Below are 19,432 nucleotides of genomic sequence, written 5' to 3' on the forward strand. Positions count from 1 at the left end.
TCACCAATGGACTAAGGAATTCCTCACAGCATATCTCATGTAGGACCATCACTTGGCAGGCAGATTCTCCCTTGCCCCTGTTTTTATCAGCATAGAAAAGAACCCCAGGGTTCTCTTGTCTTTGAATTTATCAGTATGAAAAAGAACCCCAGGGCTAATCATGGATCTGGCTTCAACTTCCTCTTCCTCCACTCTGGTTTTGTTTGTATTTCTAATAAGTCAGCTCTCCCTTTGACTTTACAGGATGTGCCATACTTTGGGTAGTGCCCTATGATACACATTTAAAACAACAATATTGATGTTTACCTTATATGCATTCTTTAGATGATCATAATAGACTTCTTCAATAGCTTGAAAATATATTACACCTTTTAATTTAGTTTCATGTTTATCTAAAATGGAAAAGAGAGAATGACTTTTTAGAACTGAAATTAAAAGTACACCAAGATGCAAAAGCTTAACTTGCATTTCTATATATGTTCAGCTGATAAGTAACTGGATTAATATTTCTGCTTCTGAAATCCCACAGAAATCTGCAACCTTTCTCATTAGTTAGCTGGTGTTGATGAGAAAAGCATTTCAAACTTATGTTTTCCTGCTGCCCTGGTTTCCAAGGAAATAAAGCTTTGGCAAGTTCCTCATCAGTCCCTTCACTCAAGTGGCTAAACATGGATGGTATTAGCCAGCAGGAGGACAGATGTGTCCAAGATACACCCAGTCTTCCAACTCCATGAAAGCCAGCCAGATGTTACAAGCTAGGATCTACAGTTTGCTTAGAAGGGAAAACTGTTATGATAAACAAATTTGAAAGACAATTTGATAGAAAAAGCTTTATTTTAGAACATCACTTGTCTTTATTTAAAAAAAAACGCTTCTTCCCATTTATCAGAATCTCCCTCAGTCTCAAGCTAGTATTTATTTACTCAAATGTGAAGTTAGGAGAATGTAGGCAAGTTTTGGTGAGCCCTGACAAGTGGAAAAGTTTACAGGAGGTTAAAAATTCCTGAGCACCAGCTGCAGCATCATAATTGCCTATTGCACTCTCCTACTCTGAAATCCAAGGTAAAAGCCAAATTAATTAGAAGCAGTTTGCCCCTGTTGCAGAAGGGACCTCCCCATTTGCTTCAGAGCACCCGAGGTGGGAATGCCTGGATGGACAGTTCCCCCAGGGAGGCTGCAGATGAGGAGCAGGTCATTATCCAGTGGTACTGTGTTTCTGAAACAATGGGGTTGGAATCTTCCTAAATGGAGACACAGCTGACTTAATATCCCTTTAAAGGCAATGGAAAGAAGGAGACACTTGTAGGGGGGGTCAAATCTAAACTATATTAGATATTTTGTGATGATTTCTTTCTGTCCCAGTATTACCTAGAGAATCACTAGTGCAAGGAGGTGCATATGCACAGTGCATATGCACTGTGAACTTAGCATCTTAACACTCACATTTATAGTGTTTCACAAGAAAAAGGTGCAGGAAGGGTGTAAAGTACCCTCTGTTTTCTTAAAAGGGAAGAGAAATTGTTAAATGGTCCTGGAGGGTGTAAAGAAGCATTATAACTGCATGTGACACTGAAGAGCAAACTTCCTTCCACTCTCCATCCTTTTATATTAGGGCAATATAATGCCTTCTGACCTCAAGTTAGTATCATCTTAACAGTGAACAGTCCTTTAGAACATCTTTATCTGTCCCATGAGAGATTCTGCTCATCTTGAACACCCAAGAAACTAAGCTTACATCCTATTGGTAGCTGCAGGCAGTTTCCAAAGCTTCAGGTAATACAAAAGAGAAATCCCAGAGATGCAACAATATAGCATTTGGAATCAAAAAGGGACCAGTAGAGTACTGAAGTATAAGATGATAACATTATAGCATACGTTATACTAAGGTAAATGCAATACCACGTAACATATACTCTATGTAGTACAAGCAAACAGTGATGAAGTTTCCTTTCAAGCCTCACCTCAGGTTTTGGTTGTAAGAGCATTTTGGGTACCCACAAGCTGCCACGGCAGCATTATTTGTAGAGTTTCCTGGATGCTTCAGATCAGAAAGTACAAATACTTCAGTCACTGAACTAAACAGTCAGACTTTAAGGTAAGGTCTTTGTTCAGTACACTTGCAGAATGAAACAAATATACTGGTAAATTTACTTAGAATTTAATTACTCTGAATTTACAGCATCAATAATTAATTTGGAAATCTACTAAATATTTAATGATCTAGACAGATATTCACTCATACAAGCAGCTGCATTTCTGTGCAGGTGGTACAGAATTCTCATGAAATTATGTTTGTTGGCTGAAGTCCTTGAGACACAATAAAAAGTTTTCTTTGGTAGTTCAAGCTGCATTATGGCAACTATACTGTACTCAAAACTAAAACTGTTAACTATTAACAGAACTACTGAAAAAATATTTTAAAAATCAGTACCAGATGGGAATGCTACTGTATGTTACAGGCCTTGCTAACCAATAAACCAGATGACAAGAACAAAATAAAAAGAAATGTTGCTACATTCTCAATAGTATTACAGCAGACTGGTAAGAAATATTCAGCAAGCATGTAATGAATTAATGTAATGAATTCAAGTATGTGTTTTGAAAAAGATGAAATGAGCAATACATAACTACCATCAATTTTAAGTTCTTTCTGAGCTGGTGGGAAGCAGTAATGTCATAAAGGAAATGGAACCATTTGGGTGTTTTTTGTACTCCATGTTTTCTTCTGTTTCTTAGCAATGACCACCCTACATATGCCCCTTTGTCTGGCCTCTCCTAACAATAAATATTCAGAACACAATGTCATTTTTCTGGCTTCCTCTGAAACTTCAAAGTCAAACTGTGTGTGGATTTGCACAGCAATCAGAGAATCATATATGTTCTTAAATTCCAAATATCTGCGTTTATCCCAAGATAACAAATTAATGTAACGATTATAATGTCTTTAGATATTGTCTAGAACAACTTAGTGTACAGAAACCTCTTTGGAATATTACATCTTGTTCATTTCCCTAGGCAAAAACATGGCAAACTCAAAGTCTTCTCCTGTATTTTTAATTTCCTGAGAGACTTGTCAGCACATCAAGCAGTGGGAATGCAGAAGCATTCAATTTTACTATCATGATAAGTATAAAAAATTATCTTCTTGTATGAAAGGTATAAGGGATCTTTCTGTCATTAGGGGAAGTATATCCTATTTAAATAGAAATTATGTGGAGCGTTTATTCTGTGTAACAGGAACCTGATGATCTTCCATTTCTTCCTCTTGCCTATCCACATCCCTTCCTTTGTCTGTTGCAGTCCCTTCTGTCTTATCTGGCATTAGGATTGAACACTATGAGGAAATGACTGCACAAGCTCTGAGGATATGTGTAAAACACCAGACAAAATGGAAATGTAAGTTTTACTCAGGATTCCCTACACATTCATAACTCAGCTGAGCTTGATAGGAAAACATGAAGCACAGGTCTAACCTTGTTGCAGTACTACAACCTACCTGCATAGTAAGTGAAAGTTCTCTTGTTTCTGTCAAAAACAAACCATCGTTTTTTCCATGTTTTAATTTTTCCTCCCATTTTAATCAGAAAGCCTCGGCAGGTCTTCTCTGTGAGGGAGACATGGTAACAGGTCTCTATGTTGTGACCAGCAGTTTCAATGTGACTTCGTAGGTCAAAGTCTTCCTTTCGAATGGGCAAATAGCGAGTCAAGGGACGGGCCTGAAGCAAAGCAAAGAAAATATATGTTATTTTTAATGGGAGTCTTAACTTCTCCTTCACTTTTTCTGCTACAAAGACTTTTAACTGCAAACTGCCCATAGAATCGAAAAATGAATGTAAGAAAAACAAAGAGCTCTTGATGCAGCCCTCATTTTTTTTAAAAGAAAATTTCTTAAAACTTTTAAGTGCCGGATAACGTTATACAGATGAGTTTAGAGCATAAGAGTTTCTTGAAATCATCATCTGATAATCTAGTAGAACAGGGGTCAATAGCATAGAAAGATTGTTTTGGAATTAAAATATTAATTAAATGTCAAGGTGTGTGATGATGAAGTGTAAAAAACTCCATCTGCAAGATGTCAGGCAGTTATTTCTCTGGGCTAGATACTCACTTTACAAATATCATTAATTAGCATTTTACTGCTGCAGGTATTTTCATTGCAAGTATAATCTAAATAATAAGAACATGATATCATGGGACAAATTAATAATGAAAGTGAGCTCTAATTGCTAGGTTGTTTCACAGAGACTGCTGTGAGCAAAATGGAATTATTTTCTTCTGACTGAATTAAATATGGTATCTGGTTCACAGTTGGCAATATGGTACAGTGCAGCCCTCTGCAAGAGGCAGCAAATGGTGCCTCATTCTTGACTGCAGTTCAAGGCTCTTCAAGCCTAGATAATATACATTGGGAGAAGAAGCAGGAGGGAGTAGTGATTTGAGATCTCTGCCAGCTGAGGGAATATATGCTTGTCTTCTGTGCCTGAAGAGTCTCTGCACACCCCTTTTCCCACCCCTATTTTAAGTACAGAAGACAAGTCTTGTGGTCTCCTGCTGCTGTCAAGGCAGACAGAGGCAACACAGCACAGGGAGCTTCAGAGCAGAACTGTAAATGTATATCCAGATATCTGTCTAAGGCTCCAAGAGCCCAAACATACCGTCAGTGACACAGTTACACCTCAGAAATACTAAATCCATCTATTCAGCTGACAGCAGTCCTGTTTACCATTGGCAGAAATGCACTTGATCCCTTCTATACATATGGGGGAGGTTTTGCACTTCGAAACCATTTCATGTCAATGTCCCTCACCTGTGCTCTTTGTTTCTCACGTATTTTGACTTCCTTTTCAATTAATTTTTGCCTCTGGCTAGTTTCTTCTTCCAGTCTTTTCTCCAGTTGCTCTCTGCGGCGCTTCTCTTCTTCCAGAGCTCGTTTTTTGGCTTCCATCTCCCGTTCCTATGTACCACAGCATATTCAGAACTTGAGTTATATTTGAGGCAACAGCAGAAAATGTAATTTCTAAGCTAGGACTAAATCCCTTTTCAAGTGGGAAGAAATATATATCCAGCAATGTGTATTGGGTATTAGAACCAGAATTGCAAATATTATGACTCTAAAACCTGAAGTTTTTCTTAAGCAACTTTCCTAGCAGGTGTAGGAGCAATGCTGACCTAGCTTTTGATGGGATTTTGCCATCAGCTCACCTGTTGAGGTAGAAGCTATTCTATATGGGCTCAAAGTATGGGCTTAGTATGAGGGTGAAACCAGACCAAAATAAGGGGGAAAAGGTTATTTTTAAGTGTCTGTTAGCTGTAAACTATTTAGGGTCCAATTTAGGAGGATGTTATCTAACCAAGATGCCCACACTTAGTTTTACTCAATAAACTTATGCTTACCCTGGTCTCAAGCAGCCTGGTCTTTTCAGCATGTGCCTGTTTCAAAAGTCTCTCCATCTCTTCTATTCGTGCAACATTTGAAGTGCTAGCACTGCACAAAAAAAAAAATAAAAATCAGTGTTATTGAAAAGAATACTTGATATTTAGAGATGTATTTTGCAGTCTCACATTAAAAAGTTAAAGCATACTTGATCCTGTTCTGACCCAATTCAGTGCAATAGACACTAACAAAAAAATGACATATAAAGTATACTGTACTCTGTCAATGTGTACATTTCCTGTGAAGAGTTGTGAAAAATGCAGGCTCAGATGCCTAAAAATGTATCTTGTCAGTCAGCTTTGATATGTTATCTTCTCTTTGATAACAGAATATGGATGGAGGTGGTTACCATGTCCCAGCAGAACAAACTACTGGCCATCAGAGCTGGCATTAGTAGCTGTATTAATATACCAGTCTCTCTGGCTGCCTCTGGTTTGTGTCTCACTGAGATCATCATCAAGAAATGCTCAATAAAAACAAGGAGGATTAAGAAGTATGCATTAAGACCATTCAGTGACAGAGCAGTGTCAGGAAGGATCTAATAGTTAAAGTAATAGGCAAGCCAAAGAAACAAGGGTAATAATAAAGAGTGCCAGAGCCTGGCCCAGCACAACACATCTATCACCTTTGCCTATCCTTTTTTCTTCTGTTTCTTTTCTCCAATACAGTTTCTTTGGTTCATCTCAATTTAACAGCCATTTCAACTGTGGTGTCTCCATGGCAGGTTTTCAATTTTATTTTTCATTTTATGCTGCTCAAGAAAAAGAGCTGATGTTAAGGATGACTGTAGTACCATTAATAATGCCATTAAACTAAAGCACAATGCAAGGAAACAGAAGGAATTAAAATATTTAGAGAGAAACTGGGATTGCAGTGAAAACACTATCTGACGACTCAAGTGGAAGTGAGTGTCAGATGGCAGGTTTATTCATAACACTTGGTATCATACAAGCTGACTGTGAAGGGACACAAGTTGAATAGAAGTAGTCCAAATATGTGTTCTGGGCAAGGAAAAGAAAAAAGTAAGAATAATTTCCTCCATTTTCTGAGCATGCATCTGATGCCTATGTCTGCAAGACCAGGATTGTTGTCTGAAGTAAGACAGTCTTAGAAGACATTTCTCTGATACGGGGAATGTGTTTCATGGGATGATACAATACAAAATAAAAATAATATACCTCATTTAACCCTATTTTGCAGAAGAGGTATAATCTATCTGAACTCTAAAATCTTACTGTCTCTGAAAAAAATGAGGCTTAGATGCCTAAGACTAGTTTGGCCAAAGTATGTTTCATTGACGAGTCAAATAACTCAAATAAAAGCAATGGGACCATAAATTAAAAGTCATTTAATTGACCTGGAAAATAGTTAATTGCAGTAGATTTTCCTGTAGTGAAATGAAGCAACCAGGTGCCACTAATTCCCAGGTAGTGGGCATGAGCTTGTGTTAAGCCCACCTGTGCCTGATTAGGGTGGGCCCCCACTGCGCATGAGCAGGATTAGGGGGCCAATAAACAGTAGGGGCCTGCCCTAATCGTGGGCTTAACACAAGCTCATGCCACTCCCTGGGAATTAGTGTCACCTGGTTGCCTCATTTCACTACATTTTCCCATCTTAAACTGGTTAATAGTTCAGCTTAGTTAAATTCTTTCATCCTTGATTTGCTTAACCAGACCAAAGAAATTAATGCATAACAGAAGAACATGATCTCTGAAACCTCAGCCATGAAAAATAATTTGCTAATTACCTTTGAAACAACTACTATTTGGTGAGTTGATGAATTACTATAATGGTTCTGTTATGTACTTTGAGCACAGACAGATTTTATGCATTTCCAGCAAAAAAGAGTCCCTGTCAATCTATACAAGGTAAAATATAAGTTAAGTATTTTAAATATGGCAGAACAAACTGTCAGAAAATGCTTTCCTTTCAAGTCTAGTATGGCTAGAAAATATCCTCAAATACCACCTAAGCCAATCTGAATTCGTTTTGCTTAAGTGAAGTTTAGTCAAGGAAAATTAACTGCCCGTCTTCCAAATTTTATTGGCAAAATCAGTGCACGCTCTTTTCTTCCCTCACCAAAGTTTTCCTCTGTGAGAAACAGAGAGATCTGTTGTAATAAGTCCTTTTCTGAATTTTGGTTTGGTTTGGTTTGAATTCCAGCACTGGCTGGGAGCTGCAGAAGGGCAAACAGTATCAGTGAAATTCAAGAGCCACTGGGGTACCCCCATCCTGGGCTGGAGATTCCATTTTTAAGATGGCCCCAAGATAGCTCAGCCACATGCCAGCTTATTCCAAAATGGTCAGAGCAGCAACTCAATGAGAGAAATTTCAAACCACTGCCATGTTAAATCACTGCAGAGATAGAATTAACTCCCAGCCTGTCTCCAGCTATCAGAAATGTACTGACTGCATACCTATTTAAAACAGAAAACCTCAAAACCTGGGTCCTAATGTTTTTACTTTAAATAAACCAAAACCAAACAATCAGAAAAACAAACAAACAAACCAAAACAAAAAGAATGACAGTCACTGGTATTTTCTGAAACCTTTAACATTACAGTGATGAAGATGACAAGTAAAAACCAGAATCAGTGGGCTGATACTTTGTTACAGGAACCAGATGCCCAATAAAACACAACATGCCAGCCAGAAGAGCTGTCCTTGTGTTCAGTTTTAATCCCACCACAACACTGTACTTAATTAACACCCTCCACTTGTGCTTGTGAAACTGCTGGGGCAGGATTGTGAGCAGAAATTAAAGCACTGTCATTAAAACCAGACTGTCAGAAGAAAATTGTTTGCACTCAATATTAAGACTCAGGTGGACTTTTAGCACAGACCATTGATATTCCTTTTATCTGAGAAGCAGTATCTGAGCTGATAGGCTCTGGGGATGAGAAAATCAGCTGAGGGCTCTAAGGCTTTCAGTGTCATCTCATTCGTTTTACTGACTAAAAAAAGGGAGGAGGGGTAGGGGCAAAAATAGATTGCCAGAGAGTCCTAAGTGTTTCAGCATAAGGCTCCAGTAAGTTAACACACTGGACATGCAGAACAAGTGTACTTCATCACTGACAGATGCCTTTGAGAAATTTCCTATCACAGGAAGTCTCGGGTGACCAGGGAAGGAAGCTCAGATATTACCTGAGCATCAGTGACTTCAGAATTTCAGTTCAGGACTGGCACTCATTTCTCTGTGGCCTTCAACATTACTATTTAGCCTCCCCATGTTTTTATTTTCCATATTGAAGCAGTTAGGTGAGGTGATAGTTAAACCTGATGATGAATGGCTACACAAATATTAAATATTATCATAGAATCACAGGATCATAGAATTGGTTGGGTTGGAAGGGACCTCAGAGGTCATCAAGTCCAACCCTTGATCCACTACCGCTGCAGTTACCAGACCATGGCACCGAGTGCCACATCCAGTCTCTTTTGAAATATCTCCAGGGATGGAGAATCCACTACTTCCCTGGGCAGCCCATTCCAATGTCTGATCACCCTCTCAGTAAAGAAATTCTTTCTAACATCCAACCTAAACCTCCCCTGGCACAACTTTTCAGCACTCCCAGTATCATAGCACTGACATAATACTTTTTTATTATAACCCTATGACCACTTCAACATCAGAAAGAAAGATGATTTACCTGGAAATGTTATCTGGTGAGCATGCTGATATGCTTGTCTCCATACTGTCAGAACTGTCTAAGCTTAGTGTATCAAAGGTATGGTCCTTGTAACTACGATCTGGGTAATGGAAACTATTCAAATACACATTTGATTCTGATGCTGTTCTGCTGTAGAATTCTGGAGACTTCTGCCTTTGGTTTTCACAGATACGTTGATGGTTATATCCTAGAGAGTAAAGAGGAAACATTTATTTTACAAAGACATTTTGTGACCCAAACATAAGATGTTAGCAGCACAAGCATTTTCAGTCTTAACTGCATTATGACAAAGGCATTATAATATTATGGTTAATTTCACAAGCTAATCATGACTGAAATAAAACTTTTATATGCTTGTTTTATCTCTGATGGACACAAATGTATACAGAATAATATAAGGACTTGTCAATATATATTCTTGTATGTGTATCACGCAAATTTAATTTGAATGACTGAAATTTGACTTTCAAAATGAAAATTAAGCCTCATCTAGAAAGTAGTGCAGCTACATTCAAGGACCAACGAACTGTCACTGCTTAAAATATATATATATATTAAAAAAAAAAAAATTAAATCCTGACATTCAGTAGTGTTGACCATCCATTTGGTCGATTATACTGAGCGTGGATTACTTTTGTCTGTTTTGGGAACCTTGCCTTCTAGTAACTGCATGTTGTGCTTTTAGATTCAGCTGGAATAATACAGGCTACTTGTCACATCATCACAGTTAGTAGTGTAAAGGTACTTTCCTGGAGCTTTAGAACTGCAGTTCACTCTGCATGACTGAAGCAGATCCCTATAGCTCAACAACTGTAAGTAAAGTAAGACTCATGCAACTTTTAGGTTCTTTACATTGTAGTTTTTCCTTAAAATCATCCTTTCTGAAAAGCCATCCTTCTTGAACACAGGGAACTTTGCTTGGCTATGTCATCTAAAAATTACTTCTTTGGATTTATTTTTATCTCACATCTCGATTGCTCTTTGTAAATAACAGAGCAGTGGTTATACAGACTTATAGAGAGGTTGTTGAGCTTGCCTGATTAAGAGAAGAGTATGGCAGTTTTAATTTCCACTGCTTAAGTTATCTTACAGTGCCTTTTTAAGGTCTGTTTAATTCACGTGATTACAATGCAGCTGCACTGCACTTCAGTTAATGCACTGAGTGAGACTTTCTCATGGTTCAGATACTCAGCCAGGTTTATGATACTCTGCATATTTCTGACCCAAAATCTGAGCTCGAGGCAGAAGTGGAGAATAGGAAGGCCTATTATACTACATGAAAACCTCCCATTAATACAGGAAGGCAGCCACTGATGTTCCACTTATTTAAAGATAAACAGCCAAATTAAAAACGCAGACAAATGTCAAAATGCAGCAAGGTCCAGATAAAAAATTTTAATAGACACTGATGTTAGGAAAACATGCTTGAAATGGGAATATTTTCCTGCTTTATTCCTATTCTCCATCTGCACATAGAAGGTTACAGTCTGGCGTTTTTTCTGCCATGCTGGAGTGGGTAGAGTCCCAGTTCAGGGAGCCAGCATCTGCAGCTCTGCCTTGGAAAGGCTAGAAAATTCCCCAGAAGGTATCTGAAAAGTATAACTGAAACTGAATAATTCAAGCATATTATGAAGGAAATCATGTCCTACAAGCATTTCCAAGGCAGATGCTTTCCTCTTTCCCCCTCATTTCCCTCTGCACAATACAAAGGTTTCTGGCAGACACTTAGAGCTGGTTTCTAAGGAACTAATAGGACTTTACTTGCCATTTAAAAGAACATTAGATTTCCAAAAAAGTTCAATTGCACCGATTAGTAGAAGAGACAAAGAGACACAAATACACCTCAGCAGTCATAGATAATAGCATCACACAACACAGGTGTTACTGATTCACACGTACAGTTTCCATTTTTTTCCCCCCATTGTTATGGTAAATGGTGCTGTTGTTGCAGATAAGAAATTACCTTTCATACTCCAACCTTTGGAATGACTAATTGTTCCTGGGAACCAGTTATTAATTATTCATTATGGAAAGAAAAAAAAAAAAATTACTGAAAGAACTTTACTCAAACGCATCTTTTTCTATTGAACCCTTTACAAAACCCTGACTACTCAGAAATAATAATTCCATATCTTATGCTTCACTGGAAAATAAAGCCATCTAAAAGACATACATAGAGAAACACAGCAGCTTTACAAATGCACTCCTAAAAGAAAATCAGCTTTCCATGAAGATAAAGAACCCATTTTTATGTAAAATATTTATTAGTTAAACTTTATGTAATCATGCAAACAATAACTAAACACTGCAAGAAATAGACAGCCGTTAGGTTGCCACATGAAAACCATTCAGGGCAACAATGCATAATGTGATGTTATCATTTTCTCCTCATGCTGTAAGCAACAGGCAGTTCCAAGCTCAGAATCAGCTGCATACTGACACCAAGAAGCCTTACAGCCAACCTGCCTCCATTAAAGCCCCAATTGTGCATCACACAGGCAACAATCTGTTGCTTTTTGTTATTTTTAACTGCTCAGGTTATTCACTTAAAAACACACAGGACATTCACTTAAAAATATGAGACTCCTCATGAGATCCATCACTCTACTAAAAATTCCCCATAAGCCATGACTTGTATTGCCAAGTCTAAGATGATGTAAGAGCTAAAATGTTATTGGGTTGTATTCTCTGTAGTAAAACAGTACAACACTGTTAACAGGCATTCTGTTGAGCAAAATATTACAAATATCCATAAAGCCATGTTATTGAAAAAAAAACCCCAACACCCAAGGTGTTACTGTAGCATCACAGAAACCAGGTATACAAGCACTGAATTATTATGAGGTTGAAACTGTAAGTGAAAGCTGTTATTAAAGTGGCACTGTCAAGTATGTTAAAAAACCCCCAGTGTTTCATAAAAAAGATCTCAGTACATTCTCTTTTATTTCTCCTCTTCTTTTTTCTTAATTTTATTTTGTTTAAGATTGAAATTAACATGTCAAGATACATTTTTTGTATGGAAACATGCCAAAGTAGAAGCCCAAGTCTGTCTACTTTGTCATTGTCACCCACAGATCTGCAAAGATTTCTCCATTTTCTGTTCTACTTGTGTGGCTCTGAGCAAAGAAGCAAAAAAATCAGGTCTGCATGAAGCTGTAGCTCTGCAGATATCAGCATTAATCAAAGATTTTGTTGTGGCAGGTTATTTGACTGCAGGAAAATTTTTTAAAGTGTTATCATTATTTAACAATTATTTTAAAGTTTTCCAAGATTTTTGGAACTACTTGACAGTGCTGATACAATTGGTACTTTTACCAAAACATGACAATGATAGATACAGCCAGGTAAAGGGATGTTTTCATACCTTTTCTAGCTTTTCCTGAGTTTGGTAAGAGAAGGAGAAAAAAATAAAAGGCAAACTGCTTTGAAAAGCTTGTAATTTGTTTTTACATATATAACTTACCCTTGGTACACTGCTTTTCTGTAGAGCTTAGAAATACAAATACTCATCTTGCTGGTACCTAACATCTCTGCCAAAGCAATTTGTTCCCAGTGCTGTGCCTGGTCTGAAGGTCCAGCTAATCACTCCCTCTTTCCTTCTGCAGTCCATCCTGTAGTCAGTCCATAGGACTGATTTGTTGGCTAACCCTCCCTCCCTCTTCCTGTCTGTCCTTTGGGCACCCAGAAACCCCACAGGAGTTTCCTGGAGCCAAGTTTTGACTTGTGCAGAGTGAGGCCTTTAGATTGTACCAAACAGCAGCTTCTTAATTTTGCTTTTTTCACATAGTTTGCTTCCAAAGGCATGTACACAGGAGGTGAGTTTATAAGCACAGACCTTCCAAAATACCTCAGGATTGCTGCTAAACCCCAGCTTTTTTCACTAATGATTTATATCAAAGATGTGGCCTCTTAAACATTTTATAAGTTGCTCTTAACTCAGGCTATAAATACAGTGACTTTTCTGTTCAAGAACAACTCTTGAATGCACATAACTGACTAAACACAGTTTTGTTAATCCTGGAACAAACAATATTTGGCTTTTAAAAATCTATGAAAATATTTCCTGCTGTATCCAGCCTAAAATTTATTTGTAGACATTACTTGTTCCTGCGCAAAGAAAATGAGACTGAAATCCATGTTCAAACTCAAGTGGCTGTTCTTCATTTCCCAATTTAATTTTTAACTGGGAAATTTTTTTCATCTCAGACTTTTACATATACCTTCTTAGACTGAAATAAGAAAAACTGGAGGAAGCATGTTAGAGAAAATTCTTTCAGACCATTACTAGTTTACTGATAGTCTTCCAAGCGGCCACTTAATCCAGGCATCGCTGAATATACTTGTTTTCTGAACTATGAGAACTGGCCAAAACTTCTGGTCTAGCAGTTTGCTCAATGCTTTTAAGACCTAAGGAACTTTGTTAGCTACTCATATTGCTTCAGGACTGTACCACCTTCTTTGTATAGCAGTTTGTGAGACACTGTATGAGAGCCAGTGTCCAGTGTGCATGAAATAACATTTTATCATGTGAGACCCTGGATCTTCACCAAGCTGAGCAAACCCTGCTCCAAAGCACTTAGTAGAGCTGTATGCTCAAGGTATCAGTAACTCAAGCCCCTCATGTCACTTGCAATACATCACCTTGAACACAGAAAACTCACAGAGTGAAAAACCTGTCCAGTGGGAAAAGAAATGCAAGGAAAAAAAGAAGCAGCTCAGTACTGGTGACAAGTTGAGAACATTTTTTATCTATTCATCACTTATTCTAGGTGAAAAACTAATTTCTGGAGCAGGAAGAGAAGTGAGTGTATATTTATCAGTATAAGAAGTATCTATATGTTAACAGAGTTCCACTGATTCAGTAGAAAATCTTACTCCTCCAAAACATTCACCCAGTCTGAAAAGGCACATCTGATCTACCTCAAGACTGTTTCCATAAGAAATACTGTGTATTTGTTATCTAACAAACATTTATCACAGAGTGATGGAATAAAAGAAAACTGCCATAGATGGCCACTGGCATGAAATTTGGCTTTGTTTTCAATTCTGTATTAAGGATGTCTGCCAAAATGAATCAGCAACACAGACTAAAATCTTGTTTATTTTAAGGTTTCACAATTTTGACAGCAGTAGTCCATTTCAGTTGTACTGTGTGGTATGTTTAACACTATGTTCAACACATTTCCTAAATGTCCTACAGAATGCATGCCCTTTATTCATGACTTGGGAAAAAAAAACCTTGGTTTTCCTCTGTACTCTAAGCATGGGTATGAGGTGCAAGGCAAAACAAGAAACCACAAAGTTACAGGCAGATCCCTCCCTGCTTGTACCCTGACATTCAGTATATTTATGCCTATAAGGCTGAATGAAAAACATATGAGTACAGTTCCTCCAGCCTGAGCTGACACAGGCTGGGCTGGCAGCTAGCTCAGGCTTAGGGCTGTCTCTCTTCAAAGCCATTTTTGTTGTGGAGAAAGCAAGTTGGAGCAGCCCAGAGCAGTGTGAGGAAGGGACGCTGACATTGTACAGTGTGGATGTCATGTGTGTGCAGTACACCCTGGTCCTTTTGCATAGCTGGATAGAAATGCTCTAGGATCTCATTCTAGCCACCTGACTTGGACAACTCTTTCCTTGCCAAGTTCTGCACTGCAGAAAGAGCCATTCAAAAAACTTTAGTGGTGTGTTACTGAAAGAAACCTAGAACCAATGCCACTTAAGAGCAGGAGAAAGCAGTTACACTCTTCAAGCTCCTCCAACAACATGAAATTCACTAAACTCCATGTTGAATACAAAGGGAATTAACCATTTGCTAATTACTAAGCTGCAAATAATCCCTGAATTCCTGCAGCCTTCGTGTTTTGACTCTACCTATTACTTCACAAATACTGTGAGAGTTCAAGTAAAGAACCTGGCAGCACCATCATTTCCCTTTGACAAAGCTGATGTTTCAGAATAAGCCACCTAGAGCTGCTCTCTTTCCTAGTATGAATTAATTCCCTAAGGCTCTTTTCATAACTTAATATTTCCATTCAAACTGTTTGGTCTTTCAAAGAATGGTCATCTTCCTGTATGGCAGGCAGTACAACAGAAATTATTCTTCATGACATATGACAATACTGTGCCAAGACCCTTAACAAATTCATATCCCTTGTTCTGGCCTGCCTCTCCTTTGTCAGGCCATAATTCAGTTTTGATTTGTGGGGATTTTTTCTTTCTCTCATTTTCACTTTCTTTCTTCCTTTCACTTTTAAGTCAAGAAATCTGCCTATATTCTTAGGGTTTCCTTAATTGCATGCTGACAAAGAGGAGGAACATTAAAACTAATCAATCTATTTTTAAAACATTTTTGCCTATATTCGGTTTGGCAATACTTTGAAATTGTCTTTTAGGTCACACAGTAATGCTGTGAATTAACAATGAACCAAATCCACTTTACAAGCTGAGCATGAAGCTTCCTTTGTGTCACACCTGAAATACTCCAAAGTAAATCAAACACAACATGCTGGCTATCTAAGGCTCAAAAATACCAAATTCAAACAGGAACAGCTCTAGGAAGTAAATGTAGTAAGCATGATGCCTTCTCAGCAAGGTTTTTCCGTCCCTGTATTGAATTATCTTGGTGCATATGGCTGACCTCAGTCAGGATCTTTGACCTTTAACAGCTGCTGGCTCTGACAAGTCCCTGTAACAACAGGATGGATCCTATCACTGCTCAGGCTTAGTCAGTGCAATTTTACAGAAGGGCCTCTGGCACTACTGTTGATAACAATGCCACAGATGCTGGGAAGAAGAGAGACTGACAGATGGTACTGAAGCAACTCCATCTGAAAATGGGACACTTATGAATAATGCATCCCATTAAAGCAGAAACTAAGTGTTATTGACTTAAGCTGACAAAGAACAGGCACTGAATGCCATAGCCTAAAGTCTCATGTTTCAAAGATATAACCTCCTTTTGCATCCCTAATTGTTATTTCTGCTACAAGAATGCAGCTACCTATCCACGGTAAAACATCTCTCTCCTTTCCTATTTTGTAGCCCAAATATTTAAGATTTGTGACAATAGCACAGTTACAGTTTCTCCAAGATAAGTCAGGATACTGAATCTCTGTCTGGGGAATTACTTTGGCTAGGCAAAAATATATGCCCATGGAAAACAATTTTTAAGATCACAACATGAAAGGAATTACTAAGAAAAAAAAAAAAAAAAAAAAGGAGGACGAAAAATTAAAGCAACATGTAGTATCTCTAATGTACTCTGTCTCCAAATCACCCACACAGATTACCCACATAACCCAAAGTATATTTTTCAATGTATTTTTCTTGTTTACTTAATTATATTTGCTGATCACATACTTTGTGGTCAAAACTACATGCATGCTTATGCCATTATCTTAAACTACAATATCTGCAAATTACATTTAGAGCTTGCTTTTTTTCACCAAGGAAAAAAACTTTTATTTCACAGCCCTGTTGATTATAGCAACACTAGTTTCAGACTTATTTTCTGAAAAACTGAACACTGACTTTTAACATCAATGAATCAAAAATAAAGAGGTCTTACCTTTGTGCATCCTTCTTGCCTCTGACTCTTTGGTCATGGTTGCCAGGCAGTGAGGAAGTACGCTGCCACAGCTGTTGCTCTGTCCTAGTGGTAAATGACCCTGCAGGAAATTTTGTAAATATGTGCTTAAAAATACACTTCAAAACTTTTTTTTTTTTTTTAATAAGCAACTAATGGTAAAATAACTTGCTTTGTCATGGGTATCTATGCCACATATCAGTCAGCCACGGATATTTTACTTGTGCAGTCTCTATTAGACCAAAACATTTTTGAAGTAATAAATCCACCTTGCCGATGTTTGTTGATTTACCATGTCACAAACAGAGGGTATTTTTACTTGATACACAGCTTTAGCTTTAACGTATAGAGGGGTCAGATAGGCAGGAAAACAACCTGTCAAGTCGATAAAATGAATTTAAACTAAACTAGCCTGGAAATAGTCATTACATCAGTCAGAATGCAAGATCACTATTACAGCACAGCACCTGCAGTGCTCAGAACCGAGGCTGAGAGTATGGGAGGCTTCATGGATATTCCTGTGTGTCAGCAACCAAGATCCCAAGTCAATTTCAGATGTGGATTAAAGGGGTTCTTACAGCACTACCCAACCTTACCAGTAGCACATAACAGGGTTTATGTAGCTACTGGAAGGCTCTCAATAGGAGGGCAGCCACGTACTTTGGATGTGACGCTGCGTCCCAGGGTGGAGCTGTTGAAATGCGGCGATACGGACGGCGCCGTTTTCTTGCGCGGCAAAGTGTCGCTCATGTACATGCAGTCTCTGTGCTGCTTCTTGCGCTCTTCCAGGTTTCTGAAATGCTTCAAATGGAATTTGTTATGTGGCTTTGAAACAAACTGAACTGACCTACTTGCTCAGTTAGGCTTTGCATAGGTTACGCTAGAGGTGAGAGTCTTGGGAACTCCACTGGAGAGAACAAAAGCGGAAGTGCAAATTACCTCTTGCTTCACAGTTCTTCCTGGGATTCTACAAATTTCACACTAAAACAACGCTGATTAAGAAAATGTATTAAAGTCATCCGCATACTTTACGTGCGTGTCCCTTGCAACTACTTACAAGAGACTTAGCTAAAAGCAAAAGTACAAGACAGAAAATCACCTTTATCCTGGCCCAAACCAGGACATCCCTGTAGCAAATTTCTTTTTTAAAAAATCTAACACACAACTGAATTGTACAGAATTAAAGAGAAAAGCATTTATTTACAGGCTGTTGTAATGTATCGGTGTCTTTAAACCAATACAGTTTTTGTGAGGCATTGTTCAAATTTATACGAAAAATTAATTTATTATTTCAAACTCAGCCACCTGTGCTTCATTTCTGCAAGGCTTCTGACAGTTACAACAGCTCCTAAATATTAGTATTTGCCTCTGCATTGTTTATATAAGGAGAATTTCTTTGTTGAGTACGATTCTATCATGCATTGTATTGATTTTTAAATGAGCAAAGCCTTCAAGGGCAGCACTGCAAACACAGTCAACTAATGATCTATCATATAACTCTAAGAACTTCACACATAAATCAACTTCATGGCCACAAGAACAAAACAAACAAACCAAAATAATCCCAATTTATCAGCTCTGAATCTGTTACCTGTTGTTGCCTGCGGTGTTTCTTAGCTGGCAGAGGTGGAGGTGTGTCAGATAAAGGAATAGGATCTACATGAGTAGCCATGACCTCAGGCCAATGGACTGATGGAAGTTGAGCAATAGAGCGAGGAGAAAGAGAGTGAGGAAACACAAATCCAGAACAGAGAGGTGATCTTAGCTTTATAGAAAAAAGAGAAATTACACACAGAGTTTTCTTTTTGGAATCGCTCAAAAGATACGGCACATACAAGCTGCAGTTTTAGCACTGTTTGTTGGAGTGTTTAGCAGGAAAGAAATGTTCTGTTGCAACTCTCGAGGTGATTTAACTATCAAAAACATCACAGAAATTCTAAACCTGTTGCTGCCTTATTGCAACACAAGGATAGGTGTTTCTACATTCATAAGATTATTCCATTCCTTTAAAAGGGGATTTATTAAAAATTCACTATGGTCATGACAAAGGCAAAAACATCACAAAGAATGAGGAAAGGAGAATCAGCTAGAAGACACGGATTGGACAGACCTCATAAAATAGCTAAGATAAGTAGAAGCTCCCCATCTCCCCCAAATATTCAATATATATTTCTTCTACCATCTCACAGGAAAAAAACAAACAAAGAAACAAAAAACTACAAAACATACAAAATTAAGACCTAAGCACCACTGAAGTAGTCATCATCAAATGTGTCCACAGACCATACACCAAAGGTTCATTACATTAGAGTGTCTGGCAGACAAAGATTGTTACTTATTGCTGCTTGTGTTGCTAGGATTCAGGTTTTTTGACCTTCAAAGTCCCACCTACATCATCAGACAGTTGACAACTGGAGCAGTTCTGCAGCTTTACTATTAAATCTTCATCTGACTCAATAACTGGCAGACAGTCGTTTGCCTTAGGGTCAACTTGTTACATGTTGAATTATCAAAAAATAATGAAAAATAAAAAAAGAAAAGAAAAAGGCATCTGTGAAAGAACAATGCAAACAAAGGGAAATGTCTTCAAACAAACCTCTTTATTTTGTGGCTGGCTGGTCAGCACAGCCGTGGAAGGCTCAGTGGCAACTGCTTCAGCATCTGTGGGGGGCTGAGTGGAAGGGGATATATTCGTGGAATTGCCATACAGCTCACTAATTTCACTTACACTGATATAGCCCTAAA

General features: G+C 38.1%; 1 protein-coding gene across 5 annotated transcripts in view; it reads right to left on the reverse strand.

Moving 5' to 3' along the window:
* PHLDB2 (pleckstrin homology like domain family B member 2) overlaps positions 1-19,432 on the reverse strand; it is an 84,160-nt gene that overhangs the window by 2,362 nt on the left and 62,366 nt on the right. For all 5 annotated transcript variants that reach the window (XM_030447591.1, XM_030447587.1, XM_030447582.1 and 2 more), the window contains 8 exons: positions 19,284-19,427; positions 17,348-17,488; positions 16,670-16,769; positions 9,085-9,292; positions 5,395-5,485; positions 4,808-4,954; positions 3,497-3,716; positions 307-392 (listed from right to left, as the gene is read on the reverse strand). In XM_030447591.1, coding sequence (XP_030303451.1) covers positions 307-392; positions 3,497-3,716; positions 4,808-4,954; positions 5,395-5,485; positions 9,085-9,292; positions 16,670-16,769; positions 17,348-17,488; positions 19,284-19,427 — 1,137 coding nt within the window. The remainder of the gene's footprint in view (positions 1-306; positions 393-3,496; positions 3,717-4,807; positions 4,955-5,394; positions 5,486-9,084; positions 9,293-16,669; positions 16,770-17,347; positions 17,489-19,283; positions 19,428-19,432) is intronic.

The sequence above is a fragment of the Calypte anna genome, chromosome 1, assembly GCF_003957555.1.
Source record: "Calypte anna isolate BGI_N300 chromosome 1, bCalAnn1_v1.p, whole genome shotgun sequence".
Classification (NCBI taxonomy): Eukaryota; Metazoa; Chordata; class Aves; order Apodiformes; family Trochilidae; genus Calypte; species Calypte anna.